The 22285-nt window shown below is 39.7% G+C and overlaps 1 protein-coding gene across 1 annotated transcript in view; it reads left to right on the top strand.

Moving 5' to 3' along the window:
* The window catches only part of LOC101441123 (protocadherin-15), a 1917137-nt gene that overhangs the window by 1843649 nt on the left and 51203 nt on the right, over positions 1 to 22285 (top strand). The window contains exons 29-30 of the mRNA XM_058298874.2: positions 3934 to 4149; positions 17964 to 18052. Of these exons, the coding sequence (XP_058154857.1) occupies positions 3934 to 4149; positions 17964 to 18052 (305 nt within the window). The remainder of the gene's footprint in view (positions 1 to 3933; positions 4150 to 17963; positions 18053 to 22285) is intronic.

Raw genomic sequence — 22285 nt, 5'->3', positions numbered from 1 at the left:
CAAACCAGGGAACATGCCAACATACCTGGCCCACCTCCAGCCAGAGTCCTGATTGGATGCAATATAAATATGTATATATATATAGCTAGTGAACTATATAAAGAATATAAAGTAAGTGAAGGATTGTCTACAAGGGGGTTCAACTGCTATATCCCAATCCTTCACAATATGTATACATACATTCACAAGCTCACCAAACCGGGGGACATACCAAGATACCTGACCCACCTCGGGTCAGAGTCCTGATTGGATACAATATAAATATATATATATGCATATCTAGTTTAATAAGTCCATACTGACAATTAAAATGAGAAACAAGAATGGCATAATCAGTCAAAAGATTAAATCAATATTGATCAGTCACAAAATGACAAAATAGTACAGTCTTACATACAAACTCACCACCATCTAGCTCATGTCTGGGAAGTCCCTGAATCAGCAACCAATACCACAGTCTTGATTGAAAGCAACACCTATGCAGCGCACCCTCTCCCAAGGAGGGACTTCAACTGGCTTGACCAGGGACTTTTCCTTTTATTGAGCTATAATCAATGAACTTGATACATAGATGCCAACTTGCGTGTTCCCAAGGAAGTGGCCAGTCTCCTCAGGAAGGCACACAACACTCCCCATATGCACCCTGTCTGTTCTTATTTGTTACAAAATATCCCTAATGTGTCCACTGTTCTAGTTCTCAGTACTCCTCCTGAAATATGAAAAGTGCTGACCAGCAAGGCATTGGTTCACTGATTAACAAAGCTTCCTGCATGATTTTTTTCACTTTTAGGTTTGAAGAATACTCAAATTTTTCCCAATACAGTAGGTTACCAGGGGCCAAGAGGATGGGATGGAAAATAGGAGTTATAGCTTAATGGGAGAATTGTTTCTCTTTGAGATGATAAAAAAAGTAGGGGTAATTGATATTGGTGACAGTAGCGCAATATTGTGAATATAGTTAATATCACTGTATTGCACCTTGAGTGTGGTTAAAATGGGAAATTTAGTGCTGCATAATTGTAACTACAATAAAAAGTTTTAAAAAAATGACCTGGAATAAATACAGGAGAACTGGGAAACATTTTTGCTATAAATATCTTTGGTATGACTCTGTGCATGTTTAAATATCAAATCTTATAAATTCTTTCACAAGAATTCCCAGATATGAAATGTGTAAGACTGTAATGTATTTACTGCATGCAGATCAGAGTCATATCTGATCTATAGGTTTAGGCTCTAAGTCATGTGTTTATTGAAAATTGAGTTGGCTCAAAACTAAACTTGAAAATTCCTGAAATCTCTCTTAAAGTTTAGCACCCACAGGAATTTTCATCATTCTCTATTTAACTTACTAGTATTCAAATATTCATACTTTTGAGATGAGAGGAGAAGGTTTCAGAGAGTGATAATGGTAATGGTCCTGACAACTATCCCCAATGTATGTCTCTTGAAATGAGGACTTTGAGCTTGCAAAGTGTATCAAATCCACCCAAAGAAATAGAAATAGAAAGTGAAATTATTGGGTATGTGTATATATATATACATAAAATATATGTCACAGCCAAGTTATTTATTAATAAAAAGAGTTCCAGTAAACATGATCTTTAAAAACTATATCTCATTTTTGAGAATTTTCTCCAAATAAACTATAAAATCTCATAAAAGTAAATGGATATTTCTTAGTTAAAATGACTAATTGAATACACAAACTTTTGCACTAAATGAGTGTTTCAGGGAAAGTCATGTTAAAAAACACATACTTTAACCTAATATGAAATATCGTCAAATTTTGGTTATAAAAATTGAATAAATTAGGAATCCTATAAAATGAAATGACTTGTTTATTGGAATTTAATCATTAAGAACAGTGCAAAGAAGCTCAAAGTACTAAGTAATATACAGTAAGTTTTGTTGTAACTATCTTTTAATTTCTAAGTTTGATTTTGTTATGTGAAATTTATTTTAAATATAAATGCTTAGAATTTCACAACAAAAAATGTGTAAAAGAAGTCAGACAGGAAACAGCATATTTTATGATTTAATCAATATAAAGTCTTAAAACAGGCATAACACATACTAGAATTCAGGGTAGTGATTATCCTGAAGAAGGCAGCTATGACAAGAAGAATGCATGAAGAGCTGGGATGCTGGTAATGTACTATTTCTTGATTTGGGTGCTGGACATGTGTATTCGTATATTCTGCAGAAAATTTTTAGAAGTGTAATCCTAAAATTTTCATGCTTTTTCTGCATGTTTTTATATACCGCAATAAAGTTTGTATTAATCGTAAAAAGTTTATTTCAGGGGAAAAGCCCATGTTAATCAGAAGTTAAAGGATAATATACAACCAAATACTTGACTAATTTGACATTAGTCCCAAATTTGCCTTTAGTATATATGGAAGAAATGTCTTTGATTAATTTATTTAAACTTTGATTTTAATTTTAGTTAATAATATGCTATTTCTTGTGTTTTGCTTTGTTAAATGAAATAAAACTTGTGTTTCCAAGCTCAGAAAGAAGAACTTTAATTAATATTTTTTCCTTGTTCTTTTTTCCCTTTCAATGAGCTTTGATATTATGTAAACCATACAGGTCATTTAAAGACTGAGCTGATAGTTTGCACTTGTCTTATAATAAAGCTGAAAATTTTAAATGCATGGAAAATTCAAGAAATAATTTATTCTGAAGTGATAATTTTGGATAACTTAAGTTACCCTGCCTATAGATGTACAGCCAGATCCTGAAATGTTTTAAATGGTTCCAACTCATGTTTCACCTTAATACAAATTTATTATTTGTTGATAATGTAATTATTTGTATCCTGACTACACCACTTACCATGTAAACTTTGCCAATGTAAATATAATTTAAATTAAATTAAAATTTCATTTTCTCAGTCACATCAGCCTCATTTTAGGTGTTCAATAATCACATGTGCCTCGTAGCCACTGTATTGGACAGAGCAGATATAAAGCGTTTCCATCTTCACAGAAAATTCTACTGGACAGCATTGATTTATGTAATTAAAACATTACATCCACAGAGAATTTTTTGTGATTAAAAAGATTATTTTCTAAGGAATTCTTAGCATTTGAATGGTAAATCAAAGGTCTTGGACGTGATAGTTTAATATTAATAGCATTGGTCAAAATAAGAATAACCAGACCCTCTCATAATGAAAATCTATAACGAAAATATTCATATTTTCATTAATAAGGAGCATATAGCCTTGTTTAAATTCACAAAGAAACTCCTACCTTCTAGTCCTCTTCCAAATATTTCACGATGATAGAGTTCTCAAAATGGCATTCTGAAAGGAACAAATCTGGTTAGCCAAGCAACAAGATGATTGTAAAAGGAAGTTGGATAAGTGTTCTGTCCCTCTCTAATGAAGTGGCATTATTTAATTGAGATCTCTTTATGTATGTCTAAAGTTAATTGTTAAAAGCTCTGAATTTTGGTTTATTTTATTATCATTATATATGTGTTTGTGCAGTATTTTAATTTTTTCTTCTTTAGAAAATATATTAAATTGAAACATAATCACATGCTATGCCTATTAAACAAGACAATGGTTAGGTAAACAACCAATCCTACCCTTAAAATAATTTGAATCACAGACTGGAGTTTTACTCATCAGACATGCCCATCAAAAAACTTGATTTATTGATTCTGTTATTCTCTATGTCCTATGTCCTTCGTAGTCACATTTTAATAGTCATTATCATTCAAACAGCAACCATTCAAACTTATGGGCACTAAGACTATAAATCTACCTAATGATATCCATAAAAATAAATAGACTTTTAGAAGGGCTTTATTGTTGCACTGTCATTATACAATAAACATCAATTTATAAAAAGAAATAAATCTTTTAATAATTAAGGTATTTTTCCTGCTTATTTATGGAGTGTTTGTTTTCTCTTCTAGGCTACTGATAAAGATACTGGTAATTACAGTGCGATGGCATACAGACTCATAATACCACCAATTAAAGAGGGAAAAGAAGGATTTGTGGTGGAAACCTATACGGGGCTAATCAAAACAGCTATGCTCTTCCATAATATGAGGAGGTCCTACTTCAAGTTTCAAGTCATTGCAACTGATGACTATGGGAAGGGACTAAGTGGCAAAGCAGATGTACTTGTGAGTACATAAATTTTCAGATAAAGGAAGTACATACAATATAGGTATTTAGCCAAGGTGTTTCAGCTCATAGACATTTTTAAATTTTATTTTAAACAGGTTTTCTAAAGCAAAAATGGGATTGATTTTAATTTATCTTGTTAATACCTATAGTTTAGGATAGGAACAATACAGTTTTTTGGTTACTTGTTCCTTTTTGTTTTTGTTTTTCACATTTGGGAAATATAGCTACCTGTATACATATATATAGCCTTTTATGTTACATACTTTCTCATTTATAATAGAAAAGTTGCAGTAGAATAAATAAATACTACTCTAATAGTTATTAACTCCTAAACTAAGAAGATTTGACAAAGAAGATAATAAGTTTGACCTAGATTTCTGGTCAAAATAAGATTTGTAAAGTATATAAGATAATGCCAGTTCCCTTCCTCTTTATTTAAGATATGAACATTATGGTGCTTTAAGCTAAACATCTGTATTAGCCAAAAAGGTGCTGATACAAAATACCAGAAATCTGCTGGGCGTTATAAAAGGTTTTTATTTGGGGTAGGAGCTTACAGATACCAGGCCATAAAGCATAAGTTACTTTCCTCACCAAAGTCTATTTGGAGCAATATGGCTGATGACATCTACAAGGGTTCAGGCTTCCAGGGTTCCTACATTCCTGGGGCTTGCTTTCCTCTGGGTTCAAGTTTCCTTCCTTCCTGGGGGTGGCTTCTCTTTCCTCTGTGAGTTTACTTCCCAGGGCTCCTGCGTAAGTCTTCAGCATCAAACTCCAACATCAAAACTTCAACATCAGAAACCCTCAACTCTGTTCTTTGCCATGCCTTTTATCTATGAGTCCCCACCCACCAAGGGGCAGGGAGTAAACACCCTAATCATAACTCAATCATGCCCAGGTACAGATCAGATTACAAGCATATTCCAATATTTCTTTTTTGGATTCATCAATAATATTGAACTGCTACAACATCTAAAGTCACTTCACTCAGTATAATTAAAATATTATAAAAATCAACAAGAACAAAATATAACTAAGTTATATGGACAATATGGACATAAGCAATAAAGTGTAAGCACTTTTTTATTTGGACTCCACAATGTTTTGTGTGAAAATTAAAAGATAGACTTTTGAAACTATTAAAAATATTTTTATAAAGAAACTCAATTTTAAAAATCATATATTTATTTATCATAATAAGATATATATATATTTATGTATACATACATACATGCATATATATATTCTAAATATATATATATTCTAAATATATATTCTAACACAAACTTAAGGCATCAGGGAAAACTTCCTAGAAAACTTACATTTATGAGCAGATCTGAAATCCTTTCAGACAAGAGAAGCTGATATGAGAAAAAATAAGGCTTCTTTGCAGAGGGAACGACAGGTGCCAAGACAAAGAAAAAGATGCAATGATGGCAAGTCCAAATACCAATAGATAATTACTTAAGTTAGATGAGTGAAAGAGGGAAAGTAAGTAAGAGATGGGGCTGAAGATGGATGTAGGGGGTCCATATGAAGGTAAGCAGACAATATGAAAAATGTTGTAACTTTTCTTCTGAGAGTAATGGGAAAGCGTTGAAATTTTTTCAGTAAGTGATTGAAATCAACATTTTTTAATTAAGAAAAACCTTTTTGCCTAATGGAAACCTGGTTCACCCCTTAAGAAACAACTTCTTTTGTTGCCTTCTCAAGTGTCAGTTTTTGTTTGTTTGTACTTTTTTTCTGTTTTGGTTTGCCACAGCTTTTGTATTACACAGGTGTAAGGCTCTCAGTACACAACATTGCTACCTCTAGACACTCCCTCTTTTCTCAGAATCCAGCCTCGATTCTCATTAGCTGACTCTATCGCTCACTGACCTACAGTGCTGCTGCCAATTCCAGGCAACATGGTCTTCCCCCTCATATCTCATGAATTTAGCTCCTGAATTACTATCATTTTCTCCAAAAATGTTCCTGTTCTACATTCTGGCAATTTTATTACACACAGAAATGATCCCTCCAACATCCTGAATTCAATTTCTTGAATGTCTTGCCTTCACCCTCCTTCGACAACCTAATACCATACTTATTTATGTATTTATTTAAGAGGTACCAGAGATTGAACCCAGGACCTCATATATGGGAAGCAAGCACTCAACCAACTAAGCCACATCTGTTCCCCACCATAGTTATTTTTGCCAATCCAATTATTATAATCCCTGCACAACCTCCATTTCAAACCTCTCACTCTTTGTCCATATACTAAATATTTTCAGCCTACTCCAACAGTCTTTTGTCCCAACTACAGTTTTACCTTCCCTCTATGCACTCCTGTTCTCTTTCTTGCATCCCAGAAATTATCAGTTAGTATAAACATTCAGTCACACAGAAACATTCAACTTCCTTGCCTTCTCTAAGTCATATTGACATGACAAAACCATAACTCTTATGAATTTCAACTTTTCGCCTCTCCAGACTTATACTCATGCTGAATATGTCTGCAAAAACATTCAACTGTATCACTTGTTTCATCTTAAATTGATGACTAAAGCCCTTACTATTGTCCAATAACAACACTGCATTTTCTGCTCCATTCACACTCCTGCTCTGCTAGATGCCATTTCTTCCTAATCTGCTAAACCATCTCATCTTCACTGCTACCTAATGAACTGGTCTCTTATTGCACTACAAAAATAAAATTAAAGCATTTAGAAATATTCTTCTACAGATTCCCACCACTAAATCTACCTACCTAACAGCATTTACACTGACAGTCTTGGCCTTCTTTCCTGCTACTTTAAATGAATTCTCTACGCTTTTATCTGAAGCTAATACTTCCATCTGTATAACAGGCCCAATTTCCTTGCATCAACACAAGGGCACTGTTTCCACAGTTGTCCCATGTCTTTTCTACATTGTCAACAGTAATTTCCTCTCTTTATCTGACTATACACATGACCATGCATTTTTTCTTCCTATCTTAAATGAAATGATAAAAAAAAACAAAACCTTGAGCCATATCTCCTTCCAGCTACCACCCAATTCTCTATTTCTCTTTCTAGAAAAATTTCTTGGTAGAGTTGACTAAATTTCTCACTATCTAATCTCTCTTAAACCTTCTTCAATTGCAATTCCATTTTCAACACTCATCCAAAACTTCTCATGTCAAAGTCACCAGTGACTTCCTTATTACTATATGCACTGATATTTCTAGTCCTCATCTTACTTGAACTATCAGCAACACTTCACTCTAATTAGTTCATCCATCAGGCTTTCAGCACACAACACTCTCTGTGTTCCTCCTAAATCATTGTTCATTTATTCTCAGTCTCTTTCACTGGTTCATTTTCTTCTTCCTGGCCTTTTAGTAGTAAGGTTCCTCAGAACTCTGACATTAATTCTATTCTCTATTTGTACTCACTGACTCAGTAATCTCATTCAGTCTCATAACTTTAAATATCATCTATATACTGAAATTTATCTAATTTATTATCTACTCCAAAACTTATTCCAGAACACCAGACTCATATATCTAGCTATACATGTAACGATTCCACATGAAGTTCTAATAAAGATGCCTCATATTTAATATTAAACTGAACTCTCCTTATCACATCTGTAGACATTTATAGTCTTTCCCATTTCACTTGATAACCAACCCATCTTTGAGTTCCTTAGGCAAAACAAAATGAAAAACAGAAACAAAAGAAAGTATTGACTCCTCTTTTTCCCATCCCCATATTCAATCCCTCAGCAAATACCGTTATTACTTTTAATGTATACCCAATATAAATGGTACTTGCAACTTGTTTCAAACTACTAACATACTTTAGATGGATTATTGCAGAAACCCTTTAAATTGTCCCAATGCTTATACTCTTGCCCAATTAAACTCTAGTTTTAAAATAGCCATCAAAATGATCCCTTAAAGTATAATATAGGTCATGTTATTTCTCTGCTCTAAACCTTGTAATGCTACCCCATTTCTTTCAGAGCAACAGTCATGACCTGAAAGAAGACTATAAAGTCCTTAATAATCTGGAATCCCATTTGCCTCATCTTCTACTCCTCCCCCTCAAACTCATTCAACCCCAATAATATTGGCTGATTTGCTGATTCTCAGACAGCTCAACTTGCTCTTTCACTGTGGAGCTTTTGCAGTGGCCATTCCCTCAGCCTAGAATGCTCTTTCCTCAAATGTATTCATGGCAGACTCCCTCACCTCTTTCAAGGCCTGGTCAAAATGAAGCCTGATTTGATGATTGTATTTACTATTGCAATCTACTGTGTCACCATCATATCTCTTTATGGTTTTCTATTCTCAATGAACACATCCTATTCATTTGTATTGTTTCCTCCACATGAAAATAATTTCATTATCACAGGTTTTCTTTTTTATTCCATTCTGTGACTTATCTCAAGCTTCTAGAATTATGCATAATATATATTTTGGGTGCTCAATTAATATTTATTCAATAATCAGATGGCCCCTATACTGTATTGTAGGTTCACACTTCACAAAGTGCACTGCAGAGAACCCTGAGGGGTCTCAAATTCATTTCAGGAGTTATTGAGCTCAAAATTCGCCTCTAGAAAACACTAGGATATTATTAGCCATTTTTACTATGCTGTACTTGCACTCATAGTGTCATTTTATCCTTGCAAATACATTCACTTTTTAAAAAATTGCCAGTTTCAACTAACTTACCTCCTTGTTTAAGTTGTAAAACTTAATAATTTTAATAAATCTCCTATCTTGACTACATTTGGAGTCTGTCACTCCAAGAATAACAACAGACAATATTTGTTTTTAACTTTCAAACATTCAAACACAAATTAGAATTTTGGAAAACTTGCATTCACCAATGTGAGCTTAAATCTTCCCATCATGTAAAGACTTTTTTGATAGCATCAGCTGTCATGTTAAAGAATGTTATTTTTTATATATTGTGAAATGAAATGTATCAACATATAAAAAACCTGCATTATTCAGTGGGCCAATATTTTCCAAGTGACCAATATAAGATGTTAAAAATTCATTCAGAGGTAAAAGATCCATTTGAAGCACAAGATAGATAAATGAATTTTAATGTAACTGAACATGGTTTCAAATTTTGCATTGTAATTAACCTTGAAGAAACTGCCACTTGAATATAGATGTAGTATAAAGAAGAATATACACCATTCTTGAAAAAGGTTATTTAAACATGTCCTCCCTTTCAAGAAAAGTGAGGTTGTAGCAGAGACTGTTGCTGCCTTTCTCCACCCCTCCTCCCCTTCCAGCCCCCGCCGTCCTTCCCGCCAGTCCCGCCCATATTGCCAACCCACAATCTGCCCTCTTCCCCAGTAACTGCTTACCTCAGGTCTATCCATCAGCTTCAGCCTGTCCACAGCCGCCCCTTAGCCAACCCTCCCTTCATCACGCCCCTCCCTCTACCCAACCCTATATAGCTAAGTGTACTTCTGTAATAAAGCAGACCTGTTCTTGCGCTCAAGCGGTCTCCGTGGTTTTTCCCTAACCGCGCGTCCCCCACGCCTGGAGAACCGGTGCTCCCTCTTGGGGCACCCCCCGCTGGCTGATCGGCAGGAGCAAGCCCCCCCGACTCTTGGGCCTGAGGGAGGACAAAACCCTCTCGCTCAGCTACAACTGGCGCCCAACGTGGGGCTCCTCCCCCGGCCCCTCTCTGCTGCTGCTGCTGCTGTGATTGTCCTCCTCTCCAGGTAGGGACCCCTCGCCCGGACGAGCCCCAAGGGACCCCTCGCCGTCGTCCCGTCCCTATCCCGTCATGGGTGCCTCTTTGTCATTGCGTCAGGCGCCGCAAGTCAGGGCCCTCGCTGCCCTGCTCGATGCCAATGGAGTCCGCGTCTCCTTGCAGCAGCTCCAAAAGTACTGGGATCTCTTGCTCCCTTTTAATCCGTGGCTCGCCACCTGCCAACTCTGGAGCCCAGACACATACTCGCGACTCAGATCGAGTCACCTCCGCCATGGAGCACGAGAAACGCACCTTCCCAGCAGGCCTCTTACCCGTTCTCGTTGCCATTCGCGCCTGTCTCCTTGGCGCTCCGACCGAGGCCGTTTATGAAGCTTCTCTCAAACGGCCTCTAGACTGTGATCCGGATGAGCCCGCCGACACTGACTCTCTGTCTAACCAACTTGCTGCCGCTCTCGAGCGCGAACCTCCCCGCCCGAGCTCCCCACAGCAGACAGAAACCATTCCTGCCGCTCCCCAAGATGGCGGACTTCCGCCTTCTTCCCCCACTTCTGCCCAAGATGGCGCGCATCTGGCTTCTTCTTCGCCGGTGTCCTCTTCCCGCCTCTACCCGCCTCTTCCTGCCCAGTCAACATCCGGTTCAGGCCCGGAAACTGCGTGGTCGCCATCTTCCACTAAACCGGAAGCACCCCTCGCGCCATCTTGTCCGCTGCCATATGTTGCAGCTTCGCCATCTTGGCCGGCGCCCGGAAGGGTCCCGCCGCCATTTTGTTATCACCCAGAAGCCGCTAAGCCGCCATTTTTCCACCCGTGTTCCGCTTATCCCTTGCCGCCGCCGTACGGCAATAGCCCTTCACCTGCCTTAGCTGCTCAATCAGTCCCCGATGCCACATCTTCTCAAACCCCTCAGCTGTATCCGCTGAATCCGCAGCCCACGCCACAGCGACCCCAAACTTGGTTACACTTTACAGCGGAAGAGGTCAGAACCCTCCGCAAAGCTGTGAAGGAAGACGGGATTGGCAGCCCCTATGCGCAGCAACTCCTTGAGGAGTTGGGGACCCGACTCGTTCTCCCATATGACTGGATTGCACTGGCCCGTGCCATCCTGACGCCGGGTCAATTTATTGAATGGCGCGCCCATTACCAAGCGGCTGTTGACCGGCAAATCGTGGAAAATGCCCAAGCTGGCGTCCTCGATCCCTCCGATGCATATACGGGGACCAACAATTATGCAGACCCTCGTTCTTATCTCCAAATTGACCCAGGGTTTTGGCACCGGGTAAAAGTCCTCGTCCAGCGGTCTTTCTCTCTAGTCTCCACCAAGCAGCCCACCAAACTCGCGCAACTGCTTCAAGACTCTAATGAGACTTTCCCAGCATTTGTCACCCACGTCCTTGAAGCTTGTCAGCGAAAAATTTCTAGCGAGGATGCCCAGTTTGCGCTGGCCAAAGAACTTATCATAGATGGATGCCTTGCGCCATAGTCCTTCCCATACGTGATAAAGCTCTGCACGAGTGGGTCCTTGCTTGCCGCGACGTCGACCCGCAAGTCAAAACGCTCACCGCTGCCTTTGCGTCTGCCATGGCTGTTTCATCCACCTCCACTTCCGTCTGCTTTCGGTGCGGCCAGCCCGGCCACTTCGTCCGCGAGTGCTCCCAGCCAGGCCCAGCGCCTCGCTCAGACCCGCCGATGCGACGGCCAAGGGGCCCTTCTACGCCGTGTCCGTGTTGTGGGAAAGGATATCACTGGGCCCGCGACTGCCGTTCCACCCAAGGTTCCCAGCAGCCTTTAAACTCCCAGCGGGGCAGGCCTCAGCCCCACCCCCAAGAGGCCCCCAGAGGAATTCCCAAGCCATAATGTGGACAATACCCATCACACGCCGCCAAAAACCTTCACTGGAGCTCAAAATCAATGGGCAATGGCTCGATGGGCTCCTGGATTCCGGCGCTGAAGTCTCCTGTGTTCCCTTCGAAATTGCTGCATTCAATCACTGGCCCCTGGAAACTGGCCCTCAAGTCATCAGCGCCACTGGGGCCGCCACCTCCTGGAAAACATCCCAGCCTCTGCATTGGAGCGACCGAGAAGGCCACGAAGGCCAAATTCGCCCACTCGTCCTTTCGTCTGTCCAAACCATCTTATGGGGGAGAGATGTCCTCAGCCAGCTAAAGGCCCGAATCACCACAGAAGCCTTCTCAGCTGCGCTGCCCCCCCCCCTTCTAGGGGCCACTGCTCCCATCTCAAAACCTGACCCTATCCCTCTGGAATGGGACACAGAGGAGCCCATCTGGGTCGAGCAGTGGCCCTTGCCAGCTCACAAGCTGCAAGCTCTCTCTGCCCTCGTTGAAGAGCAGCTACAAGCAGGGCATATAGAGCCGTCCACTAGTCCCTACAATTCACCAGTCTTTGTCATTAGCAGGAAGAACACCGGCAAATACCGCCTTCTCCACGACCTCCGTGAGATTAACAAACATATTAAGCCTATGGGGTCACCTCAGCCAGGATGCCCGCATCCCACCACAGTCCCCCAGCATTTTCATGCGGCAACCATCGACATCAAGGACTGCTTTTTCTCCATTCCTCTTCACCCCCAGGACTGTCCACGATTCGCGTTCACAGTTCCGCGCACCAACAACCAAGGCACAGCGCTGCGATTTCAGTGGCGAGTGCTGCCTCAAGGCATGCGCAACAGTCCAACCATGTGCCAGCTTTATGTTAACCACGCTATTGAGCCGCTACGCTCAAAGTTCAATCCAGAGCAGGTATACATCCTTCACTACATGGATGACCTCCTCCTAGCCGCGAGTTCCGGCGCGCTCCTCAATGACCTGCTTTCTGCAGTGATAACAAATCTCTCCAGCCTCGGGCTTTCCGTACAAACGGATAAAATAAACCGCCAACCTCCTTTCCAATTCTTAGGCTTTCATTTTCATCGGTTTATCCAGCCCGCCAGCCCAAAAATCCACCTCTCTCAAAAAATGACATTGACTGAACTCCAACAGCTCTGCGGGCAAATCAACTGGCTTCGCTTGGCGCTTCCCATCACAACAGCGCAAATGCAGCCCCTCTTCGAGCTCTTGCAGACCAAGGATAGCCCACCAACTGCAGCCACTCGCAGCATCATCATCACCCCCGCTGCCCGAGAAGCCGTCCAACAGGTCAGCGCTGCTCTGCAGCAATGCCGCCTAGAGCGGTTCTCCCCTGACCTTCCAATTTTGGCTTTAGTTCTGCCGACGCTGGTCACTCCCACAGGTCTCTTGTGGCAAGATGGCCCCCTCCTCTTTCTTCATACATCAAAAAGCAAGCTCCCAAAAATCTGCCCTTTTACAAGGGCCTGGATCGCGTTGGCCACTGACTTAGTACTTCTCTCCATACAAACGTATGGCATCCCGCCACACACCATTGTCTGGCCTTTAGATGCCAAGGAAGTTACCTCCCTCATCATGAACAATGCCCAAATGCAGAGCCTGGTAGAGCTCTTTCGCGGCTCCTTTGACAACCACTATCCTCATCACCGATTGCTGCAGGGAATGTCTCAATTGGCGTTTTCCAACCCGTTCCATCCACTGCCCGCGCGGAACCCAATCCCCTCAGCCATCACTGCCTTCACAGATGCCTCAAAAACGGCATTTGCAGCCATTATATACACTCCTGGAAATCCTGAGCCACAGCAACTGCTGTTCGCAAATGACTTCTCTGTTCAAGTAGGTGAGCTTCTAGCTGTCGCTGCAGTCCTTAACCTCCACCCAAACCAGTCTCTCAACATCTTCACTGACAGCCTATACACTCTTCAAGTGTGCCGCAGCCTCCCGCTTGCCACTTTCTTACCGGGTGACTCAAACATTGATCGAGCGCTCGCTTTCGTACAGCGACTTCTTGAAGCGAGGCAACAGCCCTGGTTCATTGCTCATATCAGAAGCCATTCTGGCCTACCAGGACCGCTGGCTCAAGGGAATGACCTCGCTGATGCTTCTGTGTCAAGCCGCCAGATACCGCACGGTCAGGTGATGCCTCCATACAGCCTCGCGGCCGTCTTCTTCATCCTGGCTTCCCTCGTTCTCCCAGCCGCCGCCAACCCGAGTCACCAGCCCTTCAATTGGACACTCTCCCTCTGGCAACAAAAAAGACTCCTCGCCTCAAACGTAACCGCCTCCACCCCCTCTTTCACAACTGATGTCGCCAACCTCACTGGACGCACGAACCTTCCATCTTATGAGTGGGGGGGACACAACCCCGCTGCCACAGGTTTCTACATGTGCCCATCCTCCGCCAGAGGATGCCATGACCCAGCGCACTATTACTGTCCTCTCCTTTGTACAAGTTCACTACCAACGCATCGCCACCGCTGAGTCCCCCCCCCCACCGTCCACCACGCCCCTTCCGCCCGCGCCACCTACTCCAGACCGCACGCCTATAGCTTCTTGTATTCCTCTCCTTACTTCTCCCCAACTACTTCTCCCCCTCGGGCGAGGGGTACAAGGGGCATCACAGGCCCGTTTCGCTGGCAAGGCTCGGCGTGCGCCAGGCGCCGGCGTGCGCCGACCCTAATGGCGGGCACATGCATCCTGGCCAGATGCTATGTTGTCCGCTCACGACCGGCCGATCCTCGTGGTCTCCCCCCACCCCTCGTCTTATCCCCGTGCCGGTCCCTATAACCTCCTTTTCCTCCTACTCTTCCTCCTAATCCTTGTCTTTTGTTGCTGCGCACGCTGAGCCATTCACACCCACCGTGCGCACCAAAACTTGTTGCTTCAATTTCTTTTTAAAACAAAAGGAACAAGAGACCATTTACGAAACTTAGTTAACATTTCTATCAAACGATGATGAATGAGTTTCTCTAGAGCTACGATGACCAATATGCTAGCTATTAGCCATATATGGCTACCGAACACCTGAAATGTGTCTAGTTTTCATTGAGATATACTATAAGTATAATGATACACACTGGATTGGAAAGATAGTATGACTAAAATGTAAAATGTCTCAATTTTTTAATATTGATTATGTTAGAATAACATTTTGAATATATTGAGTTAAATATATTATTGAATTAATTTTACTATTTCTCTATTTTTATCTTTCTAATGTAGGTACCAGAAAATTTAAACTTACATACGTGGCTTTTATTTGTGGCTCACATTATTTCTCTATTGGGCAGCACTGTCTAAACTATATGGGGGCATACAAAATACAAACTACTGCCATGAGTAGCTGTTTGAATCCATTACAAAGATTGATCATAGCAATAATAAAAATATTCATGAAACTTCCATTAGTGATCAACTTAAAAAGAGATAAATTAAGCAATTTTATAAGAAAAAATTTCAATATTTGGTGTAAACCTGACAAGTATCTGGAAATACTTACTTTGAGGCTACGCTGGAAAAAATAACATAAAATATAGTGATTGGAATATCTTTGCAATAGATATAATAGAGGAAAACAGAATCTAGGGTGTAGAAATTCTCTGAAAGAGCAAAATATAAACTGTCAGATCTTATTTTCTTTATTTTGTTGTCAAAGATATATATGTTTAGCATAAATAAAATATTAGCACTTCAAGGAGAATTTTAATTTTAAAAACACCTGTTTAGAATTAGCTTTTAGAGGCAAATGCAGTCTGACTTTAGTTAATTTTTCAGAATTAGATATAATGTTTTATTTTAATATCTTAAGAATATATAAGCACATTTTTGATAAGTTTAAGATCAGAAAATCTCTTTGATAAATTGAAAGCTTAGTATTTCTATATTCCAGAGGACTTTACATCCTGACTCCTTTACTGTTGTTTCAATCAGAATTTAGCCCAAAAGCTCATTAACAAATTAAAATTTCCTTTGAGTAAGGAATCTTTCCTTCTCAATGAAGTGAAATGCTGACTGCCCTTAAAAACCAAGGCCAAATTTTGCTTACAAAAAGAGTCTCTGGCATGTGAAGTGAATACATTCCAAAGTCTACTTATAGATCAGCTGCTGAAACTTAGGACATAGTTATGCAAAGAGAAATTCTACCACTTCCTTGTACCTACATATAACTATCCTGTTTTACATTGCTGCTAGTTTTAGTGTAACAAACAGCCCCCAAATTTCAGTGGCTTAACCTAATTAATTTTCTTTTTCTCTCACATAGCACAAAAATGAGAGCGTACACCATTAGATGGTACTTTTAACAGCTCTCGGGCAAATGGAGACTCGGGGCTCAAGCACCTTCCAGTCTGTGTCTCTACCCTACTCTACATCTTCTTTACTCAGATGGAGGTGGAGAGCGAAAAGAGTGGATCACACATAGGATGGATATAAGAACATAGGATACATATAAGAACATTCAGGTGCAAATTGAGTAATTAAAAGGAGGTTTACTAATGGGACTATTTATTAAGGTGTCTGTAGGATATAGGGAAACAAGAGATAGTGCAAGATCCTGGGGATTGTAATAACAGGGCTGCATTGCCTGCGACAGGCCTAAAGGTGTGAGAGGAAGGAAGTGTGTGGCCACCCTGTATCAAAAGTTTCAGAATTGGAGAATAAATGCCCCTCCTCCCCCTCCTCCCTTCTCCAATATCCTGTGATGCCCCCAACAACTCCCTCTAGTCATAATGTGTGGCATCATATCCCAAGCCACTTCCCAATCAGGAACCCCTTCAGCATCAGTCCACTGGGATAGCTCCTCTGTCCTAAGGCCATGATTCCAGCACTTCTAGGTCTAGAGGAGTGAAGGTGTTAGGAGGTGATGAGGCTCCAGGGGTCAGTGAATGAATAAAATCCAAAAGTTGCTACTTATTCCAGGCTGTTTACTTTTGACCACAGTTTGTTTGTTTTTTTTTTACCTTCCCTGGGCCTATGTTTAGAAGGAGAAAAAGTAGAAAAGAAAAAAAGAAAGGAAAGGAAGGAAGGAAGAAAAAAAAAGAGGAGAAAGGAGGAAAGATAACAGCTTCACGAATCTCACATTCAGATTTCCAGATTTTCACAATGAAATTTTCCTGCAAAAAACTTAAAAAACAATACAACAAAATTTCTTTTCAATCTTTTTTTTTTCACTCAGAACCAATAAGCAGAGACAAAGTTACTCGTAACCAGCAAATTCAATTCCTTTTTAGAATGAGGTTAAATGCTTTTTATAAAGACACAATTAAGATTTACCCATATGTTTAAGGGAAATTTGGACATTTGGTCACAGACACCTATAATGAGTAAGAGGCACAGACTGGAACAGCCATTATTGAGTACTTGCTCATACGTGGTAATTAGACCCTGACTTAATAGAGTCTGCAGACATGATTTATTCAGCTCCCAAGGTGGCTTTAAAGATTTTAATTAGCTGCAAATATTTCACATAATATTTTGGATTTCTTCTTCCTTGAAAAACTGAAAATTCTAGCAAAATGGATCTGTTTTCCTACATGGCATTATTCACTCCATCTGAGTAGTAGCTGCCCTTCTTAAGTTGAGGCTGTGCTCTCTGATTTGCTGCAGTTCTACTTCTCCCTATCCTTTCATAATCTTAGCTACTTCACCTATTCATTACTTCCCTGGATCCTGAAATCATTTGAGTTTAAGATCCCTGATAGAGCATATAGGGACAATTTTATAAGTAGAAAACTTAAAGCCTATATAAAAGATATCTAGGTAAATGAGATTATTCCCTGTTATAGATTATATTCTGGTAAATGGTGACAAATATACCTAATCATGAGTATTAAAATCATGGTTCTGGTACATATGTATTTACCTTATTTTAATAATGTATATACATATGTGCAGGACCATGTATGATTTGATTAATCAGCAAATTAATTTAAAAAGTGCCATTAGTGCCTTAGTAAATAACGAAGGTGGGGGGGGACATAAAATCAACAACAGTTGACGTCTTTTATAGTTCTGTAACTTCTAGGTAGGCAACAAATAGTCTATCATTCTCAAACTACCACAACTAGTTTCTAACATCTATTAGAGATACAGTAATTAATTTAAAAAATTATTCATTCCTGAATTAAAAATGAAAAACCACTGTGTCTGTGCATACTACAGAAGAAATACTTTTTTGTTTTATTTTTTATAACTATGTTTTTTTATAACTAAATGAATTGTTTTTCTATTTTTCAGGTGTCTGTGGTCAATCAGCTGGATATGCAAGTCATTGTTTCTAACGTTCCCCCAACTCTGGTGGAAAAAAAGATAGAAGATCTTACAGAGTAATGGACTTTTGTTTGCTTATATATTTATTTCCAAATGATATTTCATGCCTAAATATATTAACTTTGGTAATGTCATCTACTCAGTCTTTCTCTGACTAAACTATTCAAAAGGGGCCACACCCTTTTCAACCTCTAATCCTTATTCTGCTTTATTTTTCTTTGAAGTGCTACCTAATGTTTCATTATATGTGAGTTTTCCTTTAGAACATAAACTCACGAGGGTAGGAAATTTATTTTCTTCACTGCTATAACCCAATTATATAGTAATCAGTGCTTAATATGCATTGAAAAACATAGACAAACAAAATCATGATGCCCTTTTCTTCATATTGAGACAAAATTTATAAAACCTGAAACAGAAAATGTCAAAACAAAGAATTTTATTTTAGGAACTTTTCAGACTTAATGATTTTTAGATGGATATGATGATTGGAATGAGAAAAATTGGGCACTTTACAGATCTTGAGAAAATGTATCAATGTGGAAGGATGGTTGACTTTTTCTAATGTTGAATGTGAAACATAATATTGGGCAAATATTTATTCTTTCCCAGTACTCATTCACAGTTTGTTGACAAGAGCTGATAAAACTTTTATCATAGGATGGTTGTAGGAACTAAATGATATAAGACATCTAAGACAGAATAGAAATTATTAACATTAACAAAAAGTAACTATTTTATACAAATGTGGCTAGAGGATCAAAGGTAGTAAGGTTATGCAGAAATTCCAATGTTTTTACAAACAATTCTATTAAAATAGCATAGTTTAGTAATAGAGCTCAGATTATGGATTCAGACAGATGGATATTATTGCTGTGTGGCTTATAGGTAATACATTGACACAGGACCACAACAATTACTCATCTGGAAAATTGGAAGAAGGATGCTGTGGTAAGTTGAGACTGTATGTACCCCAGAACATCAAGTTCTTAAAATTGATTCATTCCTTTGAATGTGAACCTACTGTAGGTGGGACTTTTGATTTGGTTATTTCAGTTAAGGTCCTTTTGATTAGGTTACCTCAGTAGGACATGACCCAGGGAAGATCTTACTCCTCTTTCTGGAGTCTTTTATAAATGGGATGAATATGGAGAGAAAGAGAGACAGTCATGGAATCAAGTAACTGAAAGCAATGAAACCTGGAAGAGGAGGGAAAGACCAGCTAATGACACTATGTGACAGAGGAGCCCAGTATCATTGCAACCAGTCTTTGGGGAGACAGCATTACCTGATGATGCCTTGATTTGGACATTTTCACAGCCTCAGAACTGTAAGTTTTCAAGTAAATAAATCCCCATTGTAAAAACCAACCTATTTCTGGTATATTGCACTTTGGCAGTTTACCAAACTAAAACAGATTTTGGTTCCAGAAAAGTGGGGTGCTGCTACTGCAACTACCAAAAATGTTTAAAGACTTTTAAAATGGGGAAGGAGCAGATTTGAGAAGAATTGGGAGATGCTTGATAGAAAAGGCCTAGACAGCTTTGAAGACACTGTTGGTAGAAATATGGAAGCTAAAGGTACTTCCAATGATGCCTTAGACATAACTGATGAATGTGTCATTGCAAGTTGGAAGAAAGGCAAACCTTGTTTTAAAGTGGCAGAGAACTTAGCAAAATTGTCTCCTGATATAAGATGGAAGGTAGAATTTGAAAGTGATGAATTGGATATTTAGCTTAGGAGATTTCCAAACTAAATGTGGAAAGTATGGCTTGACTTCTCCTTGCATCTAAGAGTAAAATATGAAGAAAAGGTATAAGCTGAGAACAGAATTCCTGGGCACAAAGAAACCACAGATTATTCATGGTTTGGAAAATTCTGAGCTTCCAGAAAATGAATCCCCCACAAATAGTGTCTCAGGCAAGGATTTAACCAAACACGGAAACAGTCAGTGTTTCAGTGCAAATCAGGATTAGAAATGTGGTTATGCAGCAAAGACCTGTGAAAGGTTTTACTATTTGACTCTTAGGACCCCTGCATGTTACATTTTTTTGGTGAGATGTGTATGAATGGAACCAAAGCCAGCATGAAGTGAAAGGAACAGAAAAGAGACAGATTGAAGGAAAAATGACTTCAAAGGCAGAATCATGGAAACTGAGGTCTGGACTGAAGACATCCTCTCATGCTAGGAGACCAAGCCCACCCCTGTGTGAGGAAAGGAGGAATATGCCCCAGCACTTGAAGAGGGTGGCCTTCTTCCCTGTTGTTCAGGAAGAGTGCTGCCACCCCAGTCTTCAGAGAGGGTGGAGCACTTTCCCCAGGAATTGGGAAGAGTCTGGCCACCACCCCACTGTTCTGAGGGCTTGAGCTTGTGCCCCAGAGACTGAGGAGAATCTGGTCTCCACTTGACTTTTTTCAGAGGGTGGATCCTATTTCCTAGGGATTGTGGCGGGTCTGACTGTCACTCCAGTGTTCTCAGAGGGTGGAACCTAGAGTCTGGCTGTCACCCAGATACTTGATGAGATTGGAATGGAGAGCATGGCCTTTGGAAAAGCAATTGGAACAGGTGGGTCTGCCATACCATCAGGCCTCAAGGACAAACTATCATTCCATAGGTGGCCCTCAGAACTTGAAATCTAATACAGTATGCACTGCAGTATTTTGGAACTATTTGGCACATGACCCCTGTTTTCTTTCCAATTTCTCCCTATGGCAGTGGGAACTTTATTCTATGACTATCCCTCCTTTGTATATTGGAAGTAGATAACTTGTTCTCTAGTTTTCATGGTCAGACCACACCTGTAACTTGTTTTGATGACTTTGGACTTATGACGGTTACTGAAATGATTTAAAGCTTTAGAAATACTGTGATGGAATGAATGTTTGCATATAGAAAGAACATGTCCTTTTAGGGGTCCAAAGGGTGAAGTGTGGTAATTTGAGACTATATGTACCCCAGAAAATCATGTTCTTAGAGCTGATCCATTCCTGTGGATGTGAACCTATTGTGGGTGGGAACTTTTGATTTGATTACTTCAGTTAAGGGCCTTTTGAATAGTTTACTTCAGTAGGGCATGACCCAGGGTGGGTCTTAATACTCTTACTGGAGTCTTTGTAAATGGGATGAATATGGAAAGAAAGAGAGACAGCCATGGAACCAAATAAGCTGAAAGCGTTGAATCCCGAAAGAGGAGGGAGAGACCAGCTGACATTGCCATGTGCCTTGCCATATGACAGAGGAGTCCTGTGTCACCTGCAGCCAGTCTTTGGGGAAAGAGCATCACCTGATAGTGCCTTGACTTGGACATTTTCACAGCCTCAGGTCTGTAAGTTTTCAGGCCAATAAATCCTCATTGTAAAAGCAAATACATTTCTGGTCTACTGCATTTTGGCAACCTACCAAACTCAAACAAATGTCTGTTTTGTGATTTTTTTTGACAGAATTAAAATTAAATTTCCTAGTCCAGTAAGCATCATAGACAAATGTAGGATTTCTCTTTATAGATTTTTTTTTTTGTTAGAGAATATATAAGTTTACAGAAAAATCATGCAGGAAGTATAGAGTTCTCATATACCCCACTTTACACAAAATTTTCCCTATTATTAACAAATTGCATTAGTGTGGTACTTTTGTTATAATTCATGAAACAATATTATCATAATTCTACTGTTAACTATATTCCATAGTTCACATTAGGGTTCACTGTTTGTATTGTGTATTTCTATGGTTTTTTAAATTTTTATTCTGGTAACATAAGTATAACCTAAAATTTCCCATTTAAAAGCTGTGATAACTTCAAGTTTTCATAAGCAGAAATATTTCTGACCCCACTTTGAATGCTACTTTAATAGATGAAAGTGTTAGACATAAGAATTCTTGGATCTGATTCTACACTGTTAAGCTCTAAACATTCACTCTTATTAGTATACAGGGATGAGTAATTAAAATTGACATGTACCCAAGTAGACAAGAGAATGCCAATTTGTTAATTAAAAATGAGAATTTATTGTTCCGGTTACCAGACTAACCAGCACATGCATTCCCTGTAGGTATTTATAGAGGGCAAGTCACATCACATCAAAATAATTTTCTTTATTTCCCATGAGACATTCCATTCCTATGAAGTGGGAGACTTAAATTTTTATGATTGCCACTTTTATCTTTTCCTTTAGGCAGTTGCATATATGAGGTCACATCATAATGTAATGTTTCCTTGGAAAATATGTAATCTATACAAACTGGGAGAGTTGATGGAAGGAAAAATCAATAACTTGATATAGTCATTTCA

Source organism: Dasypus novemcinctus, chromosome 6 (genome assembly GCF_030445035.2).
Source record: "Dasypus novemcinctus isolate mDasNov1 chromosome 6, mDasNov1.1.hap2, whole genome shotgun sequence".
Taxonomy (NCBI): domain Eukaryota; kingdom Metazoa; phylum Chordata; class Mammalia; order Cingulata; family Dasypodidae; genus Dasypus; species Dasypus novemcinctus.
This window is presented reverse-complemented; position numbering and strand designations above follow the sequence as displayed.